Consider the following 22,547-nt stretch of genomic DNA (forward strand, 5'->3'; position numbering starts at 1 on the left):
CACCCTGCTGATTTATCTTTAGTTCAGTGGTTCTCGACTGGTTTCGCTTCAGGATTTTGACACCAAGTGGCGACCCTACATGGTATCAAAAATAGTGTATCGTTTTGCTTTAGCATTTTTTTATTTATTTTTTGGTAACACTTTAAAATAAGGTTTAATTGCTTAACATTAGTTAAACATTATCTAAGCTTTAGATATATCATGCAATATAATTTACTTAAGTTGTATTAATTAACATTAGTTAATGTGAATGAACATGACTTAAAGGGATAGTTCACTTTGAAATTAAATTTTGGTATGTTTTAGCTTACCTCAAGGGCATCCAAGATGTAGGTGTCTTTTTTTCCGCAGTAGTTTCAATTTTGATATTTTTAGGTCAAACCGTTCTTGTCTGTCAGTCATATAATGCAGGTCGATGGTCACTGTCTCAAAGAGCATGCACAGAGTCCAAATTAAAACAATTCCCCATCGTCCAAATTAAACAATTCCCCATCGTAAGTACACATTGATGGCCCAAGACACGAAACGAGCGGTTTGTGTGAGAAAACGAACAGTATTTATATCTTTTTTACCTCTTGAACACAGCCGCGTCCAAATGTTCTGAGAGCGCGGGCGGGTATAGATATATACACTAGATGTCGCCTTGGCTACTGCGAAACCGTAGCCAATGCGACATCTAGTGTATATATCTATACCCCCCCCCCCCCCCCCCCCGCTACCTGTGATCAGAAACCTCTTTTTTAGTTAAGTTTACTTCATTAAAGTGTGTTAATGTGACTCAATTTGTGAACATTTTGTCAAAACATTGTATTACTTTCAATCGAATTAAATTGATAAAATGGAAATTTACTTGCATACATGTTCTACTATATAAATATTTTTTGTCAATATTGAGATCACGCCTATATAACACCATTACTCATTGGAAACATCATGCATTAATTGAACTTTAAAAAATAAAATACAAATTTAATGTGTTTTCAAATCTGGATGTAATTTGTATTGCACTACCACAACCTGAAAACTCTTAAACATATAGGCTGCATTTTTGGTAAACTATATTCAGGTTGCTATACATAAGCCGTTGATCATTGATTATTACTGTACGTGACAACATGCTGACGTTCCAAGATGGCGGGCGTGCCAACGTGTCTGGAACAGTTGAATTTGGCATCTACGTATACATATCTATTCTTTGGCTTGAAATCAACTAGCACTGGATGTTGTTTGACAATTGTAAATATTCAGAAAGTTTGCTGTATTCAAATCTACCAAATCACCTTTCAAAGTAGTGAAGGACATTAAAAATGTTTCTGTTAAACAAGTTTAACAACTGCATTGCTGAGCCAAGAGAATATCTCAATACAAGTCTGTATCTAAAGCATGATTGAAATACCTATTTACCTTTTACATTTGGTTGTAGAAGGTCAACATATTAGTGTGTTTATAATTTTACAAATCAAACCACAATCGGAATGTATTTCAATTATCGGGTATTAATATTTTGCATGTGTGACTATAAAGTATCTGAAGCTTTGAAAGAAGGACATTTTTGTATTACATTTTCTTTTACCAAATGGGTTAAATAACTTGCAAATAGATGTGGGGTCAGTAAATAAACACAAAAGTCTGTTCACATAATGTATTAGGAGATATTGCTCATCTGAGGACCAGCATGAGACTGCAGGAAAAAGAGATTTGTGAAAAAAGAGATTTGTGGAGGTGAGATGCCAGAGGAATTGATTGATTAATGTTAATAAAGTGCAGTTTATACACTTATGATGAGTATTTTTTTTAAATACTTAATTTAGCAAAACCGAACGCGTTGATGGGTCTCAAAGACTCCAAATAAAGTGAGATTATGTAAAATGATTTCTTCTCTTAAGTAAATGTGGTTAATTAGTGGTAGCCTACATCAGAAAAGTGCTAATCTGGCAAAAATAAATACAAATAAATAAATAAATAATCTTAATTTATTCACACACACAGAAACTCCAAAATGCACATGAGGCAACTGCTAATTGTGTTTTGTTTTTTTAAAGAGCTGTGTCATTATGATTTGTCAGAGATTTTCTGCTGATAATGCAAAAATTAGAGAAATGATGAGGGGAGAGTGTGAAGTCCTTTGAGGGGAATTGTTCATTAGCATTAGACACACATTAGCTGTTATTAGCGTATTATCTTACTGGATTCATTAGGGTTTGTGTGTCTTACACTGTAAAAAATGATTCCGCATTTTAGTTGTTTCAATGTAATTTTGTAAGTTTATACAACTTGTGGTTTCTGAATTTGTTAATTCAACTTAACATGTTAAGTTTTCACTGTCTCAACTAGTCTGCAAGTTGACATAACTAGAGTATTTGCCGCCTCAACTTAAAAACATATGCTGAACCAGTAAGGTTAGTTCTCATTTTTTATCGCGAGATGAGATCACGTGAAGCGCGAAACAAACAGGTCTCTCGCCTTGACTCCTTCATCGGCCATTGCTGGAGAGTTTATTCGGCAGATGATTTAATTCTTCCACTATCATCAAATATGGTAAGTAAATATTCGTTAATATGATGTAATAACTTGTAAAATGACATATGAAGTAATCATCCATGTATTGTTCAATATCAACGTTTCTAGATCACATTGGACTGTTGCTAATCCAGTTTTACCAGTTTTACCAGTTTTACCAGTTTAACGTTACATAGGCTAATATATATATATATATATATATATATATATATATATATTAATTATGTGAGAGAGACTGATATATGGATGAATGATAAAATAGCCTAGAGAGCGGGAAAAGCATGTCGTGAAAAATAACGCATTTCTACCATGTTTGTTCACTCTCATGTTCAAGTTATTTGCGCCAAAATCAGCAAGTCTAATCACCATTCAGGCAAAGCAGCGTCGACGCGTGAGTACGACAACAACGAGCTGACAAATAATGTAACGTTAATTTAATGTAAAACTGTGTGAGTGGTGCGGCAGGATTATCAGAATCCTCCGGTGTTCGAGATGGACGCTCCATAACTGAAAAGTTGTTGTACAACTGTCTAGTTTTACTTATTAAATGTCGAACTTAAAAGACTGTGGTCAGTTATGTTTAGTTTATTGTGGGAGATTATGTAACTATAGCAACCGCTTAACCATCGCAGTGTTTTCCCCAGAACTAGTGAAATGCTTAGCAGCTAATACTGTCCTAATAAGGTCTTAATAGTAATGTCAATAAATATATATCCACAAATTTGGTGATAAACTATTATTGATCTAGTCTTGATCTTGATTGTGTATGTGTACTCGGTTTATTAAATGTTAGTTGACTTAATTGTTCTTTTCTTTTGCCCTTGACCAATAAAGTGGAGCAGCAAGTTCTGTTTATTCAAGACAACCAATGAACGCATTGTCAGAAGGCACTACAAGCTGAAGCACTGCCATCATGTAAGTAACTGTCTGCTTCCCTGCATCTATAAAGACTGTGTGTGTTCATTTAGAACTGAGTTTGCTCTAAAAAATACATTTGTCCAGGGACCATACACAATCTGTCCGGCTCTGTGCTGCAGCTTTTACGTTGAACTGTGATCTTTATGCTTTCTCAGAGACCTGTGGCATTACAGGCAGACAGGAGAGTTAAAAAAGGATCCTCCAGTATCTGCTATGGAAAAAGAGGTGGCCGGTTCTTTTTTTGTGAGAGACAGGTAAAGTCCTACACTGCTGAAAATGGTGTTTAGATGAATATGTAGATATATTATTTTGCAGTGTTGTTTAACATGCTGCTGTTATGTTTGTGTCATTTAATATTAGTTTAGATCAGTGCAGAATTCAACATGCTAATTTCACTGGACCTGAGCAAGTCCTTTTATGAGGGTCTTGACTGGCATCTACCAAAACTGTTGTGTCTACCGTTCAAGCACTTTGCTGACATTGCTGAAATGAGGACCATAATGGACAGCCTAGATAAAAATGTAAGTACATATATTTCTACTGTACTTTTTTCATAAACATTATGGGCACTTCCTTTCTTGCCATTTCTGTTGTCGTGCATATTTTTTATTAGTGCTGCAAAATATTGAAGAAAAAAGTAATATGTCATTTGTTAATGCGTATTTAAAATAAATTAAAATTAGTCACCTTCTAGTCAATCATTTTATAATGACATATTAAAGGTGGTATCAGCGATTTCAGGCCCAAACATAAATGATCACATTCATCTAATATTTCCTAACGATCCGCTAGCTGCCCGCCCCATAAGCATGCTGTCAAAAAAACGCGTCTCTCTAGGTAGCTAGGCTCTGAGATCTGCACACAAAAACAGTTGGTATCAACATCACTCAAAACCAAAATAAATAGTGTTCCAACCAATCATCGACAGGGGCGGGTGTTGTGAGGTTTTGCGCTCGTGCACGGCTGCCTATGACGGCTGCACGCGAAAACCTCACAACACCCGCCCCTGTCGATGATTGGTTGGAACACTATTTATTTTGGTTTTGAGTGATGTTGATACCAACTGTTTTTGTGTGCAGATCTCAGAGCCTAGGCTACCTAGAGAGATGCGGTTTTTTGACAGCATGCTTATGGGGCGGGCAGCTAGCGGATCGTTAGGAAATATTAGATGAATGTGATCATTTATGTTTGGGCCTGAAATCGCTGATACCACCTTTAAGTTTTATCTTTGATAATCAAAATTACATTTTGGAAGAAAAAAGTCCCCTGTGAAATCAATTTCTTTAGGCCTTAAAATATTGTAGCTTGATTGTAACATTTTATAATGCTTCATTTAGTGTACAGATGCAAAATGCCTCCGTTTATTCACAGTGTATAGTATTTGACCTAAGTCTCTCAGTTTAAAGGTTTTTTACAGGATAGTTCATTCAAAAATTAAAGTTCTCTCATCAATTACTCGCCCTCATATTGTTCCAAGCCTGTAAGACCTTTAATCTTCTTCGGAACACTAAATAAGACTTGGTGTACTCATGTTGTGTTTAAGTGGTTGAGCTTCAGTGTTGTATGTGTGAAAGCACATTTTGAAGTTTGTCATTTTTTAATACAGCACACAGATTCCGAAGAAGATATGATCGGGGCATGACTCTAGGAATCATCGCAGTGGTGGAAGATGTGATAGACCCAATTCCATGCAACTCTAGTGATGTGGCCCTTGTAATCGAGGAAGCAGTTGTTCTGCGAGGATTTGGTGACATACAAATGACATTGCTTTATGCTCTCAACATAAACTACCCCAGAAAACACCTCAGATACACTTTCGAGGTGATTCATGAACATTGGAGCTGATACCTGCAGTGCAAAAGTGCACTCTCTTAAAAATACATTGTTGAATTAAAGATGTTGTTGAGGTAAGGTATGTATTTCTACAAAGAGCCTGTGTTTTCATCTGTATTTTTTTGTTTACCCATGTTTTTACAAGTTCTCTGCATCAAGGGCCTGACATCATTTTCATTGTTTAACTTTGTTTAATTTTACTTGGCTAAAACATATATTAAGATTTCATGTGGTTTAAAGTTATTTCACAGTTAAAGAGGTATTATTAATGTGAAAAATCTTAAAGTGTTAGTTTAACCTAAATTAAAATTATTTTGTTAAATGTTAGATCTCATGTTGCTCCAAACCTAAAAGACCTTTGTTTATCTTTGAAACATAAATTAAGATATTTTTTTAAATGAAATCTTTGATCTTTCTGTCCCTCCTTTGACATCCTATTCAACTAATACTTTCAAGTTCCAGAAAAGACATCCTTAAAGTAATCCAAGTGACGTCAGTGGTTTATATATTTGTTTACATGCAGCAGTGTCAGCTTTCGCGTCGACACAAGAATCATGTGCTGCTATGTTCTTGTAAACATTTGATGGAGAAAACTATTTAATAAATAAAATGGAATGAAACACTGACAATGCTTCATAAAACCTAGGTTAAACCACTGGAGTCACTTGGATTACTTTAAGGATGTCTTTTCTGGACCTTGAAAGTGCTAGTTGCTTAGGCTGTCAAAGGAGGGACAGAAAGCTCACCGATTTTATTAAAAAGATCTTCATTTGTCTACCAACAATGGAAAGTATTAACAGGTATTAACAGGTGAGCAACTTTTTTTGTGTGAACTGAGACTAAGATTTTTCACATAAATATACCCCCTTGTGAAATAACTTTAAAACACATGAAATCTTAATATATGTTTTAGCCAAGTAAAATTTTAAAAAATTAAGCAATGAGAATGCATGTCAGGTCATCAATGCTGAAAACTTGTACAAACATGAAAAAAATCCCACATGAATACACTTTCTATGCATTTTTCAAATACATTTTTATCTTTAAACTTCATGCAATTGTGATATAATTGTATTCCTTTGAATATGTTGTTTATTCTTAACATTTATTGATTTGTAAGGAACAATAAAACCATTTGTATGGAAAAATCTGTTATTTATTTGGTTGAGTGTGCTATATTGCAAGTTGAGAAAATATGCTAAATTAAGTTCAATGAACATACACTTTAGTACAGATAACTTGAAAATGTAAGTTATCGTATTTCAACTAATATTTAGAAGTCCAGGTAACTTGAACATGTAAGTTATTGTATTTCAACTAATCTTTACAAGTCCAGGTAACTTGAAAATGTAAGTTATTGTATTTCAACTAATCTTTACAAATCCAGGTAACTTGAAAATGTAAGTTATTGTATTTCAACTAATCTTTACAAGTCCAGGTAACTTGAAATAAGTTGTTGGCTCAACTATTTTAACTATGTCAACTAAACTTTTTAAGTTGAACATACTTAGTAGATTAAGTCAATAAAACTTAACTGAGTCAAAGCAAAAAAATAACTAAAAAATGTAAGTTGAGTGAACAAATTTTTTTTTACAGTGTAGTCAAGGGGTTGTGTGTGGTTTGTGAGGCTTGATTCACAGTTTTATATACATCCGGTGTTTATTTATGGTACAAAACACTCAGCAAAACACAAAGGCTGATTTTAATTTATGCATAATGCAGCAAAGTTGCAGACTAGCGAATTGAGCCTCTTTTAATGGAGAGGGTTTGTAAGAGAGATGCCAATGATAATATATCAGATATATGCTAATATATGCTAATATAACAGATAATCAACAATGACAGTAAATAATATGGCAATAAAAGATGAGTGTGAGATTTTGTGAAAGAAATGCTAATGTCTAGCGCACAGGCTAATGACATCTTGTCACTCGCAGTTGTTCAGTTAAAAAAATAAAATGGTTCAGCAATTGCCCATGTTGCCAATTTGAGGAATATTGTAATCTATTATGGTAAAAATAATAATAATAATAATTCACTGTGATGAAATGTTACATTTTGTCAAGAAGTGCAGCTGTCTCAGTTTTGTCCTCTTTGCACCGCTGACATCATTTTCTGTCTTGTAGTTTTTCATGCCTTCTGGTCCGTACTGCCAGATGGTGCTCACTAATTCTCTGCCGACTGAAGGTGCTTCTCACAAGCTCAGTTTAGAAGTTAAAGGCAATTTCAAACTTTATAATCAGTCATTATAATCAGCTATCTGATCATAACAGGTATTGAAGTACATAAAAGAGGATCCTTGGACTACATTTCCTAGTTTGAGATTCCTCAAAAGTTATACAGGGTAGTTTTATTTCTAATTTAATTGACGACTTTATTCTGCTCCTGAGTCTGGGTTATTCATGAGTGTACAGGGATCGGCTTTGAAAAATGAAATTGTGCTATTAGCTTCTTTTTTTTCCGTCTTCATTGTTCAAGGTGTTTCAGTGTTTCCTTATTCTGCATGTTTTCTAAAACGCATTTGGATATTTGTCCTAAGTATTTTTGGTATTTGTATTGTACAGTAAGTAGATCCCACACCTCACAGTAATGAGGTCAACAGGGACCATTACTCTTGTCTGCATCATTCGCCCCATCAGATCTGAATAAAATGCATAATTTGGGAAGGTATATCAGTGGAATTTTGATTATTCATTATGATTATAACTAAAGTTTATATTGTAATTTTAAAATCTGTAATTTATTCATCCCATATGACTTTCTTTCTTCAGTGGAACACAAATGGGAAAAAATATGGGGGAAAAAAATCTGGTCACTGTTTTTTGGGGGGGGGGGGGGGGGGGGATACATTGCATCGGTGTAAAGTCACATTTTATTATTACATTCAAATAATATAAAATTCTGTTAAATAAAACAAAAACACTATAAACATGTATTTTGTTTCCCTCACTCCATAATAAATCCTTTAAATTCAACGGTATTCAGAACAGGAATGAAAAATGTAAACATATATATATATTTTTTTTAAACATAGTGGCATTCATTATAAACAACATTTATTATAAACGCAAAGCCTAAACTAATTTATTCAAAGCAAAAATTAAACTACGAGCATGTGGGAAATGCACTATACAAATAAACTCACACACCTCAGCAGGAATAGAAATGTGTGCACTTTGCACATGTTTTGTGTGCTTAACATTATTTGCATTATATAAGTCAATTTGGAACATAAGTCGCAGCATGTCTCAGATAATACAAAATGTAACATTACGTAAAATACGGTATAATGAATGGGGACTCACAGGAAAAAGAGAGTCATATGGGTTTAGAACAACATGAGAGTGAGCACTTTTTTTGTGTGAACTTATTATTTTTATTTTGTTCTTATACACTTGAGGAAACACTAGATCTTTGTCATCTACAGTATATTGTCCCATTATTTTAGGACATCTGCTGGTGTTGCTGCTTGGGATGATTAGAATTCCTTGGATGTTGTCAGATATATCTATCTATGAAAGCCAGTTAGCATCAACTGTTTCTGTTTTGGAGGCTTGGATCTATGAGCAAGCGGGCGCCTTAGGTCAAATCTCTCTGATGCAACTCATCCCTAAACCCTGAGACATCTCCACTCTTTTTTAGATCTTTTTCTCCTTCTGTCCTCGTGATCCTTTTTACCACTGCTAGATCCCCTTTCAGCCTTTCTGTTTTGGAGAGACACTTCTTTATTTCTCTGTTCAGCTCTTGTACACAAACCCTCAGCAGGGCTTTGACCGCACTGGACTGATCTTTGAGGAGCTCTGAGCCTTATTGTACTTTTTAAAGCTGTTGTACTTCAAACTGACACAGTCTGGAGCTGTGTCTCGCTGTCTCGCTGTCTCTCTCTCTCCCTCTCCCGCTCTGTACATGAGTTAGTAAACCGAGGCCAGTTTTTACATATTAACCCACATCTAACAGATTGTAAAGGGATTTAAGCAGTCAATCAGTCTCATCTCTCCTCTAATAGACATATTCATCATCTGAGCCAAAACCGTATTAGTTATACCAGCTCAGAACCATACAGTTCAAATGTGGCTTCCTCATGATCTATGGTTCTCACAAATATTGTGTGTGTGTGTGTGTGTGTGTGTGTGTGTGTGTGTGTGTGTGTGTGTGTGTGTGTGTGTGTGTGTGTGTGTGTGTGTGTGTGTGTGTGTGTGTGTGTGTGTGTGTGTGTGTGTTTGCTATAATTTAGGATCATATTTGTCCCTAGAAGTGAGATAAATCAGACAAAATCCCTGTTTAATGACATTTGGTGGACAAAATGTATTAATAAATTATAAAAATATGAAATGTTTACTTTCAGGGGTATGTTTGGGTTAGTCTGCGTCCATTCTAATTAGATATAAAAATAATAAATAGTACATTCATGTAAAAGTGTGGGTTACAGAATGATGGACATTTTTGTTTGGACTAAATCTATTAATTTATTCAAAATATATTAAAAAGTATATGCGATACCTTAAATACATGCCTTGATACCATAATAAAGAAAAAGCCTATACTTTTAAAAATTAAATTAAATTCTTGAAAAGAAAACCTTTCACAGTTGCATGATCTTTTTTTAGAAAACACTTGTGTCTGCCAAATCAAAGTCATGTGATGCAACCAGCATGCAGAAACATGCAGGAAATTATGAGAGGACTCGTGAAGACACTTGTGACTGTGTGTCAAGCTTATTTAGTATTTTAAAGTATCTGAAAATTAGACCTTTTTATGACTAGGCAAGGTTATGTGAAAGACACATAATGTGGTGCAGATTATTTAGTTTATTTAGTTAATGATTAATAATTTTCATTAAAAATAATAGGTTTACCTTGAAAATGTATTTAATTGTTGTTTTTTTTATAAAGATAAAACAAATTATTACAGTTTTTTTCAAATTGCATACACACTAAAAGTGGGAAAAGGGGCCCACTCAGTGGTTTATTCACTCATGTACCTAATCTTCAGACCAAGTCTGCAAAACTGCAAGCACATTATACGCTTTACACTCAGTTTTTGCTCTAAACACAGTTCTCTGCATGCCACACTCATTTACTGATGAACTACACCCAATGATCATGTGTGAAAACACTTATACATAAATTGATCACATAGAAATCAAAACTCAGAAATTATTTTTACTCCCTTGAATTTCTGTTTATAGTGTAAATATATATGTATAGTACACACACACACACACACACACACACACACACACACACACACACACACACACACACACACACACACACACACACACACACACACACACACACACACACACACACACACACACACACACACACACACACACACACACAGTGCTTTAGAAATAAAGTTGACTTTCTGACTTGGCTTGTATGCATATTCAGTGTGTGTGTGTGTGTGTGTGTGTGTGTGTGTGTGCGTGTGTGTGTGTGTGTGCGTGCGTGCGTGCGTGCGTGCGTGTGTGTGCATGCACACGTGCACGTGTGTGTGTGTGTGTGTGTGTGTGTGTGTGTGTGTATGAAGACTTCAGATGCAAAAGCCTCTAAGTGCCATCTGAAATTTTCTTCTAAAATGAAAAATTTTGTCAAGCTTTTATTTTTATGTTCAGTTATTTCACTTTAATGGCTATGAAAATGACCTATTAATTGTCATAAAAGTGAAATTACTGAACTTAAATATACAAGCTTGATAAAAATGCTCCTTTTAGAAGAAAATTTCAGATGGCATTTAGAGGCTTTTGCATTTGAAGTCTTCATATATACAGTATATATATATTGAATGTACATACAAGTTACAATAGGCCTATATATTGTTTCACAGCAGCTTCACAATAGTACCAAATTCAAAATTGCCTGAGAAGCAGCTTGGCCAACAAGCCAATAGTGTCAATATTCAGCTCAACTCACTTCAGTGTTGATTCAGTTCAGTCCAATAACTGCAACATTCATCAATTATGCAGCTGCATACATACTGTATATACAGTGTATTTGTGCACATAAATGCACGTGTTACAAACCCCTGTACACTCCACTGCACACTGAACAAGCAAAAGACACAAGAGACTGTTATGTTGTGTTTTCCATTTTTCACATCCGTGTGTAGTTTGGCGTGTATGTTGCTTTTTATGTGCAAACATGTTATGTTTGTGATTAGAGTTACTAGCAAAAACACAATTTTTGGAAAAGTAAAAATGGTTTTGAATGATATGTTTACTTTTGCAAGAGATGTCTGATGCTTTGCATGTTGTGTGCATGTTTTGTGGTTTTGTGTGTAGAGTTTCAAGAAATTGAGCCATAGTTTCAGAAATTGTGTGTAAGCAATTTGAAAAAAGAACTGTAAGATGTTTACACGCATACAACATTTATCACAATTAAGGACAACATTTTATTGTATTTTAATTTATTATATGACATGAGTCATTAAATTAGAATTTTTCTTAATAATGGTATAAAAGTTTGTTAAAACCAACACGAATACAAAAGTTACATCTAACATGTTTACAAATATTTTTCATTTGTGGTGGTCAGTGCATGTTGTTTATAGTGTGTGTGTGTGTGTGTGTGTGTGTGTGTGTGTGTGTGTGTGTGTGTGTGTGTGTGTGTGTGTGTGTGTGTGTGTGTGTGTGTGTGTGTGTGTGTGTGTGTGTGTGTGTGTCTGTGTGTAAATCAGTAAGAGCATGTGTGTAATCCCTAAGGAGTTTTCTGATAAGAACAGAGTTTTTAATCCAGCGTTCATCCAGCTGTTGGACAGAATATCTGTCACCACAGCCGCTCAGTAATCCTTCACTGCGAACGCTCTCTCATCGATCAAATTCAGCACATTTCTACATCATAAACAAATACATCTACCCCGGTCCATCCCCACACCTCCCCGATCCATCTCCTCTCAGACATTTTCACTACAGCCAGAAATGAGCTGGATAATTAGACTCAATATTAATGATTCACAACTGATATTTATGAGCTAATCACCAGGGTTTGCACTTGAATCGGTGCATCAGCAGCCTCAATACTGGGCCGCGCCACTTGCTGCAACAATATAATGAATTCCTCCCCTCTAAAAATCAATATGGAGATTCGTTTTTGTTCCTAGTGGGGCTGAGTGGATGATAGATCCACAAAGGCCCATCAAAGTGGGAGTACGGGAAGGAGAGCCATTTTGTAGCCTTTTTAGCCACAAAAGTATAAGAGTAATAACACCCACTGTTTGATTGGCTCTTTCAACAGCCTTTGTTTAATTGACATTTTGAAAGAAATAATGGCCAGGAACCTTTGGTTTTGTGAGTTTACATGTGAGTTAATCAATTCATTTTTATCTTTTGAGTAAGTGTGTGTGTGTTAGTACCTAATAACAGTGTAATGACAGTATAATAACATCCTTACGAAGCTTAATGAGGGACCGGCGCAGCGGGGCTCGGGGGACCGCGGAGGCCATGTTTGGTGTCACATCATAAGTGCATGCCTATAGGAAACGATTAAAGTAACAGCGGACACTGCTGCAAATCTTACTGCAGCGGGAGGGATGCTGGTGGGCCTCCAGAGAGAATTTTTAAAGCTTGAAATTCAACTGGTGAATGTAGGTCAAGAGATTAATCTCCATTTAGCCACGTTGAGCTGTTTTTCTGCACTTTAAGACTGAACAAAACACTCTCTAGGATATGTAACGTTCCTCTTGCTTAAGATCGCACGCATGTAGACACACACACATACACTGAACAAAATTATAAACGCAACACTTTTGTTTTTGCCCCCATTTTTCATGAGCTGAACTCTAAGTTCAAAGACTTTTTCTATGTACACAAAAGGCCTATTTCTCTCAAATATTGTTCTCAAATCTGTCTAAATCTGTGTTAGTGAGCACTTCTCCTTTGCCGAGATAATCCATCCACCTCACATGTGTGGTTTATCAAGATGCTGATTAGACAGCATGATTATTGCACAGGTGTGCCTTAGGCTGGCCACAATAAAAGGCCACTCTAAAATGTGCAGTTTTACTGTATTGGGGGTCCGAAAACCAGTCAGTATCTGGTGTGACCACCATTTGCCTCACACAGTGCAACACATCTCCTTCGCATAGAGTTGATCAGGTTGTTGATTGTGGCCTGTGGAATGTTGTTCCACTCCTCTTCAATGGCTGTGCGAAGTTGCTGGATATTGGCAGGACCTGGAACACGCTGTCGTATACGCCGATCCAGAGCATCCCAAACATTCCATTTGTTTAATTTCAAGATCTGAGGTGAATTATCCATTGTTGCTTTTATAGCTACAAAGCTGGGAGCACTAAATGATATTCAGAGTCACATTACATGCTTTTAACATTAAATAAAGCACATAAACAGTACCTGAGATAATCATTGCCACACTTGGTGTTTGTTGTTCCAGCCGCGACGTTGCAGAAAAATAGAAACTGTTTTAGAAACCGATTAGAATCGTCGCATGTCGCCGTCGTGGCTGGTTAGGACAAAAACTCTGATTAACATGGAAAAGATACCTTTTATCTTTTACCTTTTAGCGTTGCAGCGTCGCGTGTAGTTAGGACACGGTGTGATGGTGTTTTGTATTTGTACGTACAGTATAAACTTGTAAATCATCTATATACAAGTATTGGCCATGTTTTATGAATTATTTATTTATTAATTTGATAAAAAAAAAATTTTTTTTTTTTTTTTTTTTTTAAGTAATCTGAAATGTTAAGAAATCTGAATTCCAATTAATATCCATTCATAATTAAAAGGTGCATGTTAATTAAGGAGGAACATTTGTGAATGTAAGCTTCTTTAGCTGTGTTTGAAGTTAATGTAATACTGTGTTTTTGTTTAATACATTTTAATTTTCTCACAAAAATTTGTTTAAGAATAATCGATAATTGGCCAACCCCCAGTCAAAGCCCCCTTCATTACAGCAGGAATGCTGGGCCATAAATATAAATAATAAACTACATCAAAAGGGCAAACGCCAACTGTGTTTACCCATATACTCTGTAGTGTGTGTGTGTGTGTGTGTGTGTGTGTGTGTGTGTGTGTGTGTGTGTGTGTGTGTGTGTGTGTGTGTGTGTGTGTGTGTGTGTGTGTGTGTGTGTGTGTGTGTGTGTGTGTGTGTGTGTGTGTGTGTGTGTGTGTGTGTGTGTGCGTGTGCGTGTGCGTGTGTGTGTGTCAGCTTGAACATAGCCTCTGATCAGCATCTATGTTTATGCATGGCATGGCCTTTAAAGTAAATTACTTCTTAATGTATTCATTTATACTCGTAGCTAATCCATAACTTGAATATGCAGGGGGCTGTTTCATTACCATATTTCTGTAGCCTCATTACAGGCTGAGAAATAATACCTGATTGAATAGTTTCCGAGCACATGCAGCGCTGCCGCCCCAGAGACAATATTTCAGCCTGAATCACGTTGACCACATTTGAATAAAGGTTTCAAGTCGGTAATAACAAGAATGATCTAAACAGCTGCGTACATTTAGCAAACAATGCGCAGAGGGTATCAACAGCAGACAGCATTAAAAACTCACACAAGGATTTGGTCAAAACACATTAGCTTGGACTACAGCTCTGGGTTTGAGTCATCAGCATTAACATTGGTTTGAGTCACAGAAGTGCAAAACTCTTGGATATATTTCAGCGAAATCATGCGAGGCATCCTTCCGCTGTAGAAACATTTACCACTTTTTGAATATCATATATTTTTCATAAAAATCATGATTCTCCCAAAGTGATCTTTGAAAGCCAGACGCAAGGCACAAGACAAACTGGCGTCAGACTCTGTCGAGCAGAGGGGTAAAGACGTCAAAGCTTTGTTTCCTTGCAAATCCATCAAAGCTGTAATGCAATGAGAAAACATAGTACAGCTTCCAAGGAAGAATTCACAAACAACAATGAATACAAGTGAAGGAGAAGGGACCAGAACAGACAAGCACCAATTTAAGGACCCTGCTGTATATATGGAAAATGAACAAAGGTGAAATTTTATGGTTTGGTGTTTCAGCAGGGAGTGTGTATACTTCTGCTGTAGCAAAAATAATCTCTGAACTTTGACTGGTTTAGTTTAATTTTAGAAGGCTTCCTCTGCAGTGGCTTTCACAGCATGTTAAGGAGGTGGTGAAAAATTTTGTTTCATAGATAAGAGTGAGCCCGGGACCACCAAGGTGTTCAAGCTCAGAGAGTGATATCCGGAGGATTTAAATGAGTGTTATATAAGAGAGTTTGTGTGTGTGTGGTCTGACACAGAGTTTATGGCACAATTCAAAGTAACATTTGTAAAAGCTTGTTGCACCTTTTTCAAGAAATAAAACTGCCGAAGCAGATTTTGTCCAATTACTGATATGGTGCCCAATATACTGTGCATCACTATCGTTTATATTCATATTCTTTAAATAAACAGATAAATGTTCTTATTTGACGAATAATGAAAACAATGGTGTCATATCAATTCCAGCTTGAGTCCAATGAGTTACAATGCTACCTATATATATGTGTGTGTGAGTGTGTGTGTGTGTGTGTGTGTGTGTGTGTGTGTGTGTGTGTGTGTGTGTGTGTGTGTATATGTATATGTATATGTATATATATATATATATATATATATATATATATATATATATATTCAAAACTATGGTGTGATTGACTACCTTTGATTCTCGCGTGACAGAAGACTCACTCTTTTGCTCAGCAATGAAGAATTTTTATGAAAGATAAATGCGAGAGAAAACATGATTTTTTAAAATAATCGGGACACTAAAAACAGAGCTGAAATACTGGACTGTCCCGGGAAAAACGGGCCTTTTGGTCACCATTATAATTGGATGGTTGTTAAAATATAGAAAATCTGCCGATGCTCAGCATCTCTAGAATTTAATAAATAAATAAACCTATATGGGGAAAATTACGACCCGTGTTCGAATCTCAGATTGCACTTCACTTCTCTGTGGACAAAATAGCGGGGTGCATTTAATTGCATTTATTTTATGATTTATTTTGTCTGTCCTGATTATCTTGACCTGTAGGCCTACAGGTGAAGACACTCATCGTCAGTCTGACAGCAGCAGAAGTGGAATGCACATGTGTGCTCAGTTCACTGGGCAAGAGAACAGTAGTGTGTATTCAGCTCATGTTTAACAAACACACTCTGTCGCTAGACCGGATCAAAGCAATACTACACTCTATCTCTACCATTCAGTGGGAGGAAAGCCCTGACATCTACAACTCTCACTGTCTCCTCTTCTAACATGTGCTCAAAAACAGTGTCATATACAAATCCCCATTTTTATGTAAATATATAGCCTACGCCTGATACCACATTTTGCATTTGTATAAAAATCCATATTTGTCATAAACACATTTTAACCCCTCAAGACACTCCAATTTTGTATAAATAGACCGGGGAAATGATGTAACATGCTAGTCTCGCTTGCGGGATGTACCTGTTCTCTTTAAATCAGCATCAATGCTGACATTTCTTCAGTTGTAACCTCATTCTGTGCTCTTCAAAGCTCAAGTCAGTAATTTATTTATTACATTTTATTTTTTTTATTTTTTTTGTGCAAAAAAATGCTTTCTTGTGTCCGTATGCAGAAACAACTTTAAGGCCCCGTCTGATTGGCTTGCATGGCTTTATCCTTCTCCCTACAGAAATGGAAATATATATATATTTTAAAATCTTTGTATAAGAGTCATACTTTTGCATCTTATAAAAAAAAAAAAAAAAAAAAACTTGATGCTAGTCGCTATTCACTCTCATTATATGAACGAGCACGAGCAGACATTTTAAAAAAAATCTCCTTTTCTGGTCAAGATAGAAGGGCATGCTGCATTAGAACAACACCAGGGTGAGTCATCTATGACTTAATTTCCATTAGTGTTATTTAACAGTGTTATTTATTATTCAGTAGTAGCCTATTATTAGTAACAGTATCTGATTATGTGCAGTTGATTGTAGATCTTCATTTCTTGCGGTTGAATGTCGTGTAGAGGTAATTCGTTATAACTGGACTGATTTCGCATTGTTTAAGATATCCTAGAGGCGCATCACACATCATGACATCACGCAACTTGTGAATTGCTGTGGGAGTTGCTTTAGTAAAGGTGTGAATCTCAATCGCTGAAGGATATGCCTCACTGAGCTGTGAATCGCAATCGCTGTGTGAGTGTGAATTGCAGCAAAACTGCCAAGGTAGATTTGTAAGAATGGCATTGTAAGTAGTCACAGCTACAGGAGAACATTCAGACCAGCGCTGTGTGTAGATGTAAATTAACTATAGTTGACCATCCTTGCTATGATGATGACCTCACAGAACACTCATTTTGCTTTCAATGGCCATATTAGTTGACATAATATCCAATGTCTCAACTCTCAATCAATTTCTTCTCACATTTATTTTGATGTTTAATATACACTATTGTTTCAAAGTTTGGTGTTAATTTTTTTTTTTTTTTTGTATGAAAGAAAACTTTTTACTCTGTTTTCTTTTAATATATTTTCAAATGTAATTTATGGCAAATCTGAATTTTCAGCATCATTACTCCAGTCGTCAGTGTCAGATGATTCTTCTTGCAGATGCTTATTTGGTGCTCAAAAAACAAATGATCAATGAAAATGGTTGTGCTGCTTAATATTTTTTATGAAAACCCGTTTTTTGATTGGAATGTTTTAGCATTTATCTGTTCTAAAATGTCAATATTAGTAAGATGCATGTATACGGAAATATACCTGACACTATACCAAGTTTTCCAAAGTGATAACATAATTTGTGAGAGCACATTCACTTTCATAATGCAGAAAAGAGAAGGATGAACATTCTATCTAACTTCTCCTTTTGTGTTCCCCTAAAGAGCACACAACAAGTATATGACTTTCTTTAGTGGAAGAGAAAATGAGAAGTTGGATTTGGAGCAAGGTTTGGAGAGAGTGAACTTTTCCTTTCAGGGTCACAGGCACAGGGGGATGTATTGTATTGTATAGACCATTTAGGGGCAGATGTCATAGTTACGTCACTGTAGCTGAGCGCACATTGTGGTGGCAGACAAACAGTGGTAACAAGAGGTGGAAAATCCACAGAATAAGAGAAAACAGCCCTTTGAAGCTAAATACAGACGTTTATGTTGCAAGCCATAGTTTCTATAACAATTCTGAGAGAAAAAAATCTGAATTGCTGGGAAATAAATTCGTAATTCTGAGTAAAAAAGGCATAATCTCGAGTTTATATTTCACAGTTCTGACTCTTTTTTTTTTTCGGAAATGTGAGTTATAAACTTGGAATTGCGAGAAAGTAGTCAGAATTCTGGGATATAAGCTCAAAATGCCCCTTTTTAATATTTTATTCCGTGGCTTCCATAGACTGCTCCTCAGTGGCGTGCAGTGGTGTTCTGAAATTTTTGTAATATGGATTTTTTTCTCATCCAAATTTTTTTCTCAGACACTGCCTCCCTTGCCTCCTCAGAGGATACGCCCCTGTTGCTTGCAGAAATGTCTTTTTTTGCCACCAGGTAAGCTCTGCCCACAATTCACGTCATCACTGTTTGCAAACACCCAAATGGTCTACATAGTCAGGAAGTTAGCATCAGCTTCATGTCTTTTTAGACTTCATCTTGCCAGTCTCCTCATGTTAAGTCACTGAAGCCCTCCTGTATATTTTGAAATAGACTAGTAGCAAGATGGTCCTTTTACGCTCTTCCCCCTCCTAATAACAGCTCCAGTAGAGAGGCAGTATTTGCGGGAAACAAAATGACAACGTCAAATAACAGTTCAGGAATTTCACTTCTTGTATCCCCCCCCAAAAAATAAAGTAGACTGAAAAGCCCTATTTGTATAGTCCTGCTTGTGTGTGTGTGGTTGTACCCTCAGGGAGACAATCGCTCCCCTGAAAATGAAAAATACTCCAAATGTGTTTTATTGCCGTCTCTCTGCGCTCCCCTCAGCACTTGGAGCAAAGTCATTTTCATCAAGTGCTGGAATAATTTACCACATACATTCCTCGTTTTTCCCCCCCATCCTCATTGGTTTTCCCCTCGTGAAAGAGTAAGAAGAGCGAAAGAATTTGTAGCATTTAGCAAGAGGCATTTCGCGGCCCTTCCTCGTTTGTATGTTTTTGTTGTGTCCTGTTTGGGATAGGAGGTTGGGTCGGTGGGGAAGTGGAAGGGTGATGTATGGTTGCGTTTGAGCGATGGATTTTGGCCCACCCCTTGTGTGTACAGTGCACTTGAAGGAAAAGAGCGCTGTTGTGAGCTCTGGGACTAGTCCAAGACTCACGGAGGCCCTGGGGTTAAACCTGCTGTAAACCCACTGAAGAACGAGCCCCTGCTATTCATCCATCATTACAGCAATTAATCACATGCCGTTCTCTTAACATGCAAGGGGTTTAGTGTTTTTCTTTTCTTTTCTTTTTTTCTTTCTTTTTTTAAACAGGCCCAGATGGAGTAGCTGGTGCAGGCAGGGCATGTGTGTCACGTTGTTTAAATATTGAACCTTTGTATTCAGGAATGGTATTGCATTACAAAATATCACCTAATTTTACTTCCACACATGCATAAAGATTGTGTGTGTATGCTGCTAATGCCTTTTTAATGCATATGTATATGCAAGTGGGCATTCATTTGTTCATTAGTGGGTCTTTAGTCATATAGGTGAGTTTACTCTTCAGTTTTTGTAACTCACTACAAGTAGTGATGCTAACATAGTTGCATGTTGCAATGGAGTGACATAAGTTCCCTTTCGTGGTCACTCCGAGTTACGTCGGATGACGACGATTGGGGTTTCGCCTAGAAGCCTATCACCTTCGAGTATATAAAACGAGCCAATGGCAATGAAATGCCATGGGTCTGCGGAATTTGCATAGCGTAACTCCGCCCGCCGCAGGGGGTATATAAGGAAGTACGCTGGCACAATGCAGATATGTTTTCGCTTCGGAGCCGAGAACTTCTCCACTCCTGCAAGCCAAATATTCTGAGTTAGTCTTCTCTTACCTTCGAGACGAGCGAACTCTCCGGTGTTGGTGTGACGGCGTTTTCAGCGAGTGCTCACTACCCTGCTGATCTTGTCAGTGATCTGACAGATAGTGTGTTTCTCCCTGTTCGCTTCAGCATCCGCGGAGTTTTTCCTCTCACAAAAAGAGCATTGCACGTGGCACGTCTTTTTAAAGATGCCTCGCCCGTGCACTTCTGGTTGCGGTGGCGAGATATTTTTCTCTGATGGGCACGATCGCTGCTTAACGTGTTTGGGCGTTGATCACGCTAAAGCAGCGTTCGTGGATGACTCATGTTCTCACTGCGGGAACATGACCATCTCTATGCTGCGGTCGAGACTCAATGAGCTCACTAGAGCGAGAGTCCCCCTACCCACACCCCGATCTACTGGTCCCGAGAGGGCTAGTACTTCGGCTGGTGGCCGGGGTGACCTGAGGGTGACTGTGTGGGACATACCGCCGACACGTCCACGGTCCACACACCCCTCTCCAGCATCAGCACCCGCGAGTGTCCAAACTGAGACCGCTGGTCCCTCTTCGGAGCCCCAGCGCGTCTCGTTTGGAGCTCCAGAGGAAGATACTATGTCCATCGCTGCATCACAAGGTGGGCGCGAGTCCTCGGGAAGTGAGGATTCGGCTGTGTTGCCGCCCTCGGGCGTGCCAGCATTGCCCGAGTCTGATCCCGAGCTGACCGCCATGCTTTCCCGGGCAGCCGCGGCCATTGGTATTGAGTGGTCCCCGCCACCTGATCCAGTGCGCTCGCGGCTGGATGATTGGTTTTTGGGAGCGGCCGCTGACACCCGTCGCCGCCCAACCCCAATACCATTCTTCCCGGAAGTGCATGAGGAAGTCACGCGGTCCTGGAAGGCTCCCATGTCTTCCCGTGATCGTTCGACGGCTTTCTCCGCCTTTCCTCCCCTCGATAGAGCTGATGCTTGTGGGTACACTGGGATTCCCACGGTTGAACGTTCTGTCGCGATGCAGCTGTGTCCGACAAGCGCTTCATCACGTGGTGATCCTAAGCACCCGTCCAAAGCCTGTAGATTCTCGTCTACCATGGTGGCGAAATCTTACAGAGCGGCGGGACAGGCAGCTGCCTCTTTGCATGCCATGGCCATCTTACAGGTCTACCAGGCCAAGATGCTTCGTGACATGCACGAGGGTAGGACAGACCCAGGGCTCTTTGATGAGCTGCGCGCCGCCACCGACCTCGCTCTCCGGGCGACGAAGGTGACCGCGCGCTCCCTGGGTTTGGTGATGTCCACAGCTGTGGTCCAGGAGAGACATCTCTGGCTGAACCTGGCTGATATGCGTGAGCCCGAGCGGACTCGTCTGCTTGACGCTCCCATATCCCAGGCCGGCCTTTTCGGCGGTGCAGTCGAGGACTTTGCCCAACAGTTCTCGACTGCTCAGAAGCAGACTGAGGCGATTAAGCACATTCTGCCCCGACGCTCTGCTGCTCAGCCGTCGGTGCAGAATCCTCAGCCTGCTCGCCGCCGAGGGCGCCCTCCCGCGGCTCCCGCCCCTCCCGCACGGCCCCAGCAGCAGCCTTCATCTGGGCCGCGTCGTGGAGGAAGCCGTAGGAAGGCGCCACAGCCCTCTCCAGCCCCGCAGCCCGCTAAACGCCAGGCTAAGCGGCGCTCCTGAGACGGGCAGCTCAGGATTGGCTTTCTTTTCGCTACAGGAGGTGGTAGCAGGGCCACTCCTTCCCCCGGTGGAGGGCCGGGGGAGAATCTTTTGTTCTCCACTCCCCGCTGCTCGTCTCACGACGGGCAGCACCCTAATGTGGTTAAAGAAAGAATCGAAATCCCCAATCCTGAGCCTACAGACCCAGAGGGCCGCAGTGCGCGCCACCCTCGGGTCCCGCCACTGCCGCCCTCCTCTGTCCCAGAGGTCTGGGATGACAGCACGCGCCGCCCACGGGCCACGCTCCTCTCATCCCCCTCTGTCGCCAGACCCCTGCCAGAGCACGCCCCCGTGGGACGCGCGCCCTCCCCTGGCCTCCTCTGGCAGGACGCGGTTAATGACCGTGCCCCCGCACAGGGCCGCGATGCCACCCTCGCCGGTGCCGGTCATTCCGCCTCGCTGCCCCACCGACGGTACGTCTGTGGTTCGTATGACCCCGCTGGTGCACTTTCTGGAGGCCTGGCTAGAGCTTCCCAGACTGTCCCGCTGGGTCGCGAGAACCATCAGGCTCGGCTACGCGATTCAGTTCGCGCGATCTCCTCCCCGCTTCAGCGGAGTCCGCTTCACTATGGTCGGTGGCAATGCCCCTGTCATGAGAGCGGAGGTCGTCACCCTGCTGGCGAAG

The 22,547-nt window shown here is 39.1% G+C and overlaps 1 protein-coding gene and 1 long non-coding RNA gene across 4 annotated transcripts in view; both read left to right on the top strand.

The window, feature by feature from the left end:
- Positions 1-22,547, top strand: part of LOC309481860 — a 52,453-nt gene that overhangs the window by 25,054 nt on the left and 4,852 nt on the right. The gene's annotated exons all lie outside the window — the stretch shown is intronic.
- Positions 2,246-6,413, top strand: LOC309482960 (uncharacterized protein). Of its 3 annotated transcripts, XM_082148548.1 has the most exons (6): positions 2,246-2,538; positions 2,855-2,911; positions 3,355-3,435; positions 3,594-3,692; positions 3,804-3,959; positions 5,045-6,413. In XM_082148548.1, the coding sequence occupies exons 1-6, from the start codon at positions 2,425-2,427 to the stop codon at positions 5,078-5,080; spliced, it is 543 nt and encodes a 180-aa protein (XP_082004674.1). In that variant the 5' UTR covers positions 2,246-2,424; the 3' UTR covers positions 5,081-6,413. The 3 variants fall into 3 exon arrangements, 2 of the variants coding, with proteins under 2 accessions (XP_082004674.1, XP_082004675.1); XM_082148549.1 differs by lacking the exon at positions 2,855-2,911 and having other exon boundaries at positions 2,247-2,538; XR_014200461.1 differs by lacking the exon at positions 2,246-2,538 and having other exon boundaries at positions 2,758-3,435; positions 3,799-3,959.

Source organism: Leuciscus leuciscus, assembly GCF_965113295.1.
Source record: "Leuciscus leuciscus genome assembly, chromosome: 19".
Lineage (NCBI taxonomy): Eukaryota > Metazoa > Chordata > Actinopteri > Cypriniformes > Leuciscidae > Leuciscus > Leuciscus leuciscus.

Coding starts and splice junctions, on each gene's coding strand:
- LOC309482960 (XM_082148548.1), top strand. CDS start 2,425: ATGAGATCACGTGAAGCGCGAAACAAACAGGTCTCTCGCCTTGACTCC. Junction 2,539..2,854: donor TTCCACTATCATCAAATATG/GTAAGTAAATAT, acceptor CTCATGTTCAAG/TTATTTGCGCCAAAATCAGC. Junction 2,912..3,354: donor AGGCAAAGCAGCGTCGACGC/GTGAGTACGACA, acceptor TGACCAATAAAG/TGGAGCAGCAAGTTCTGTTT.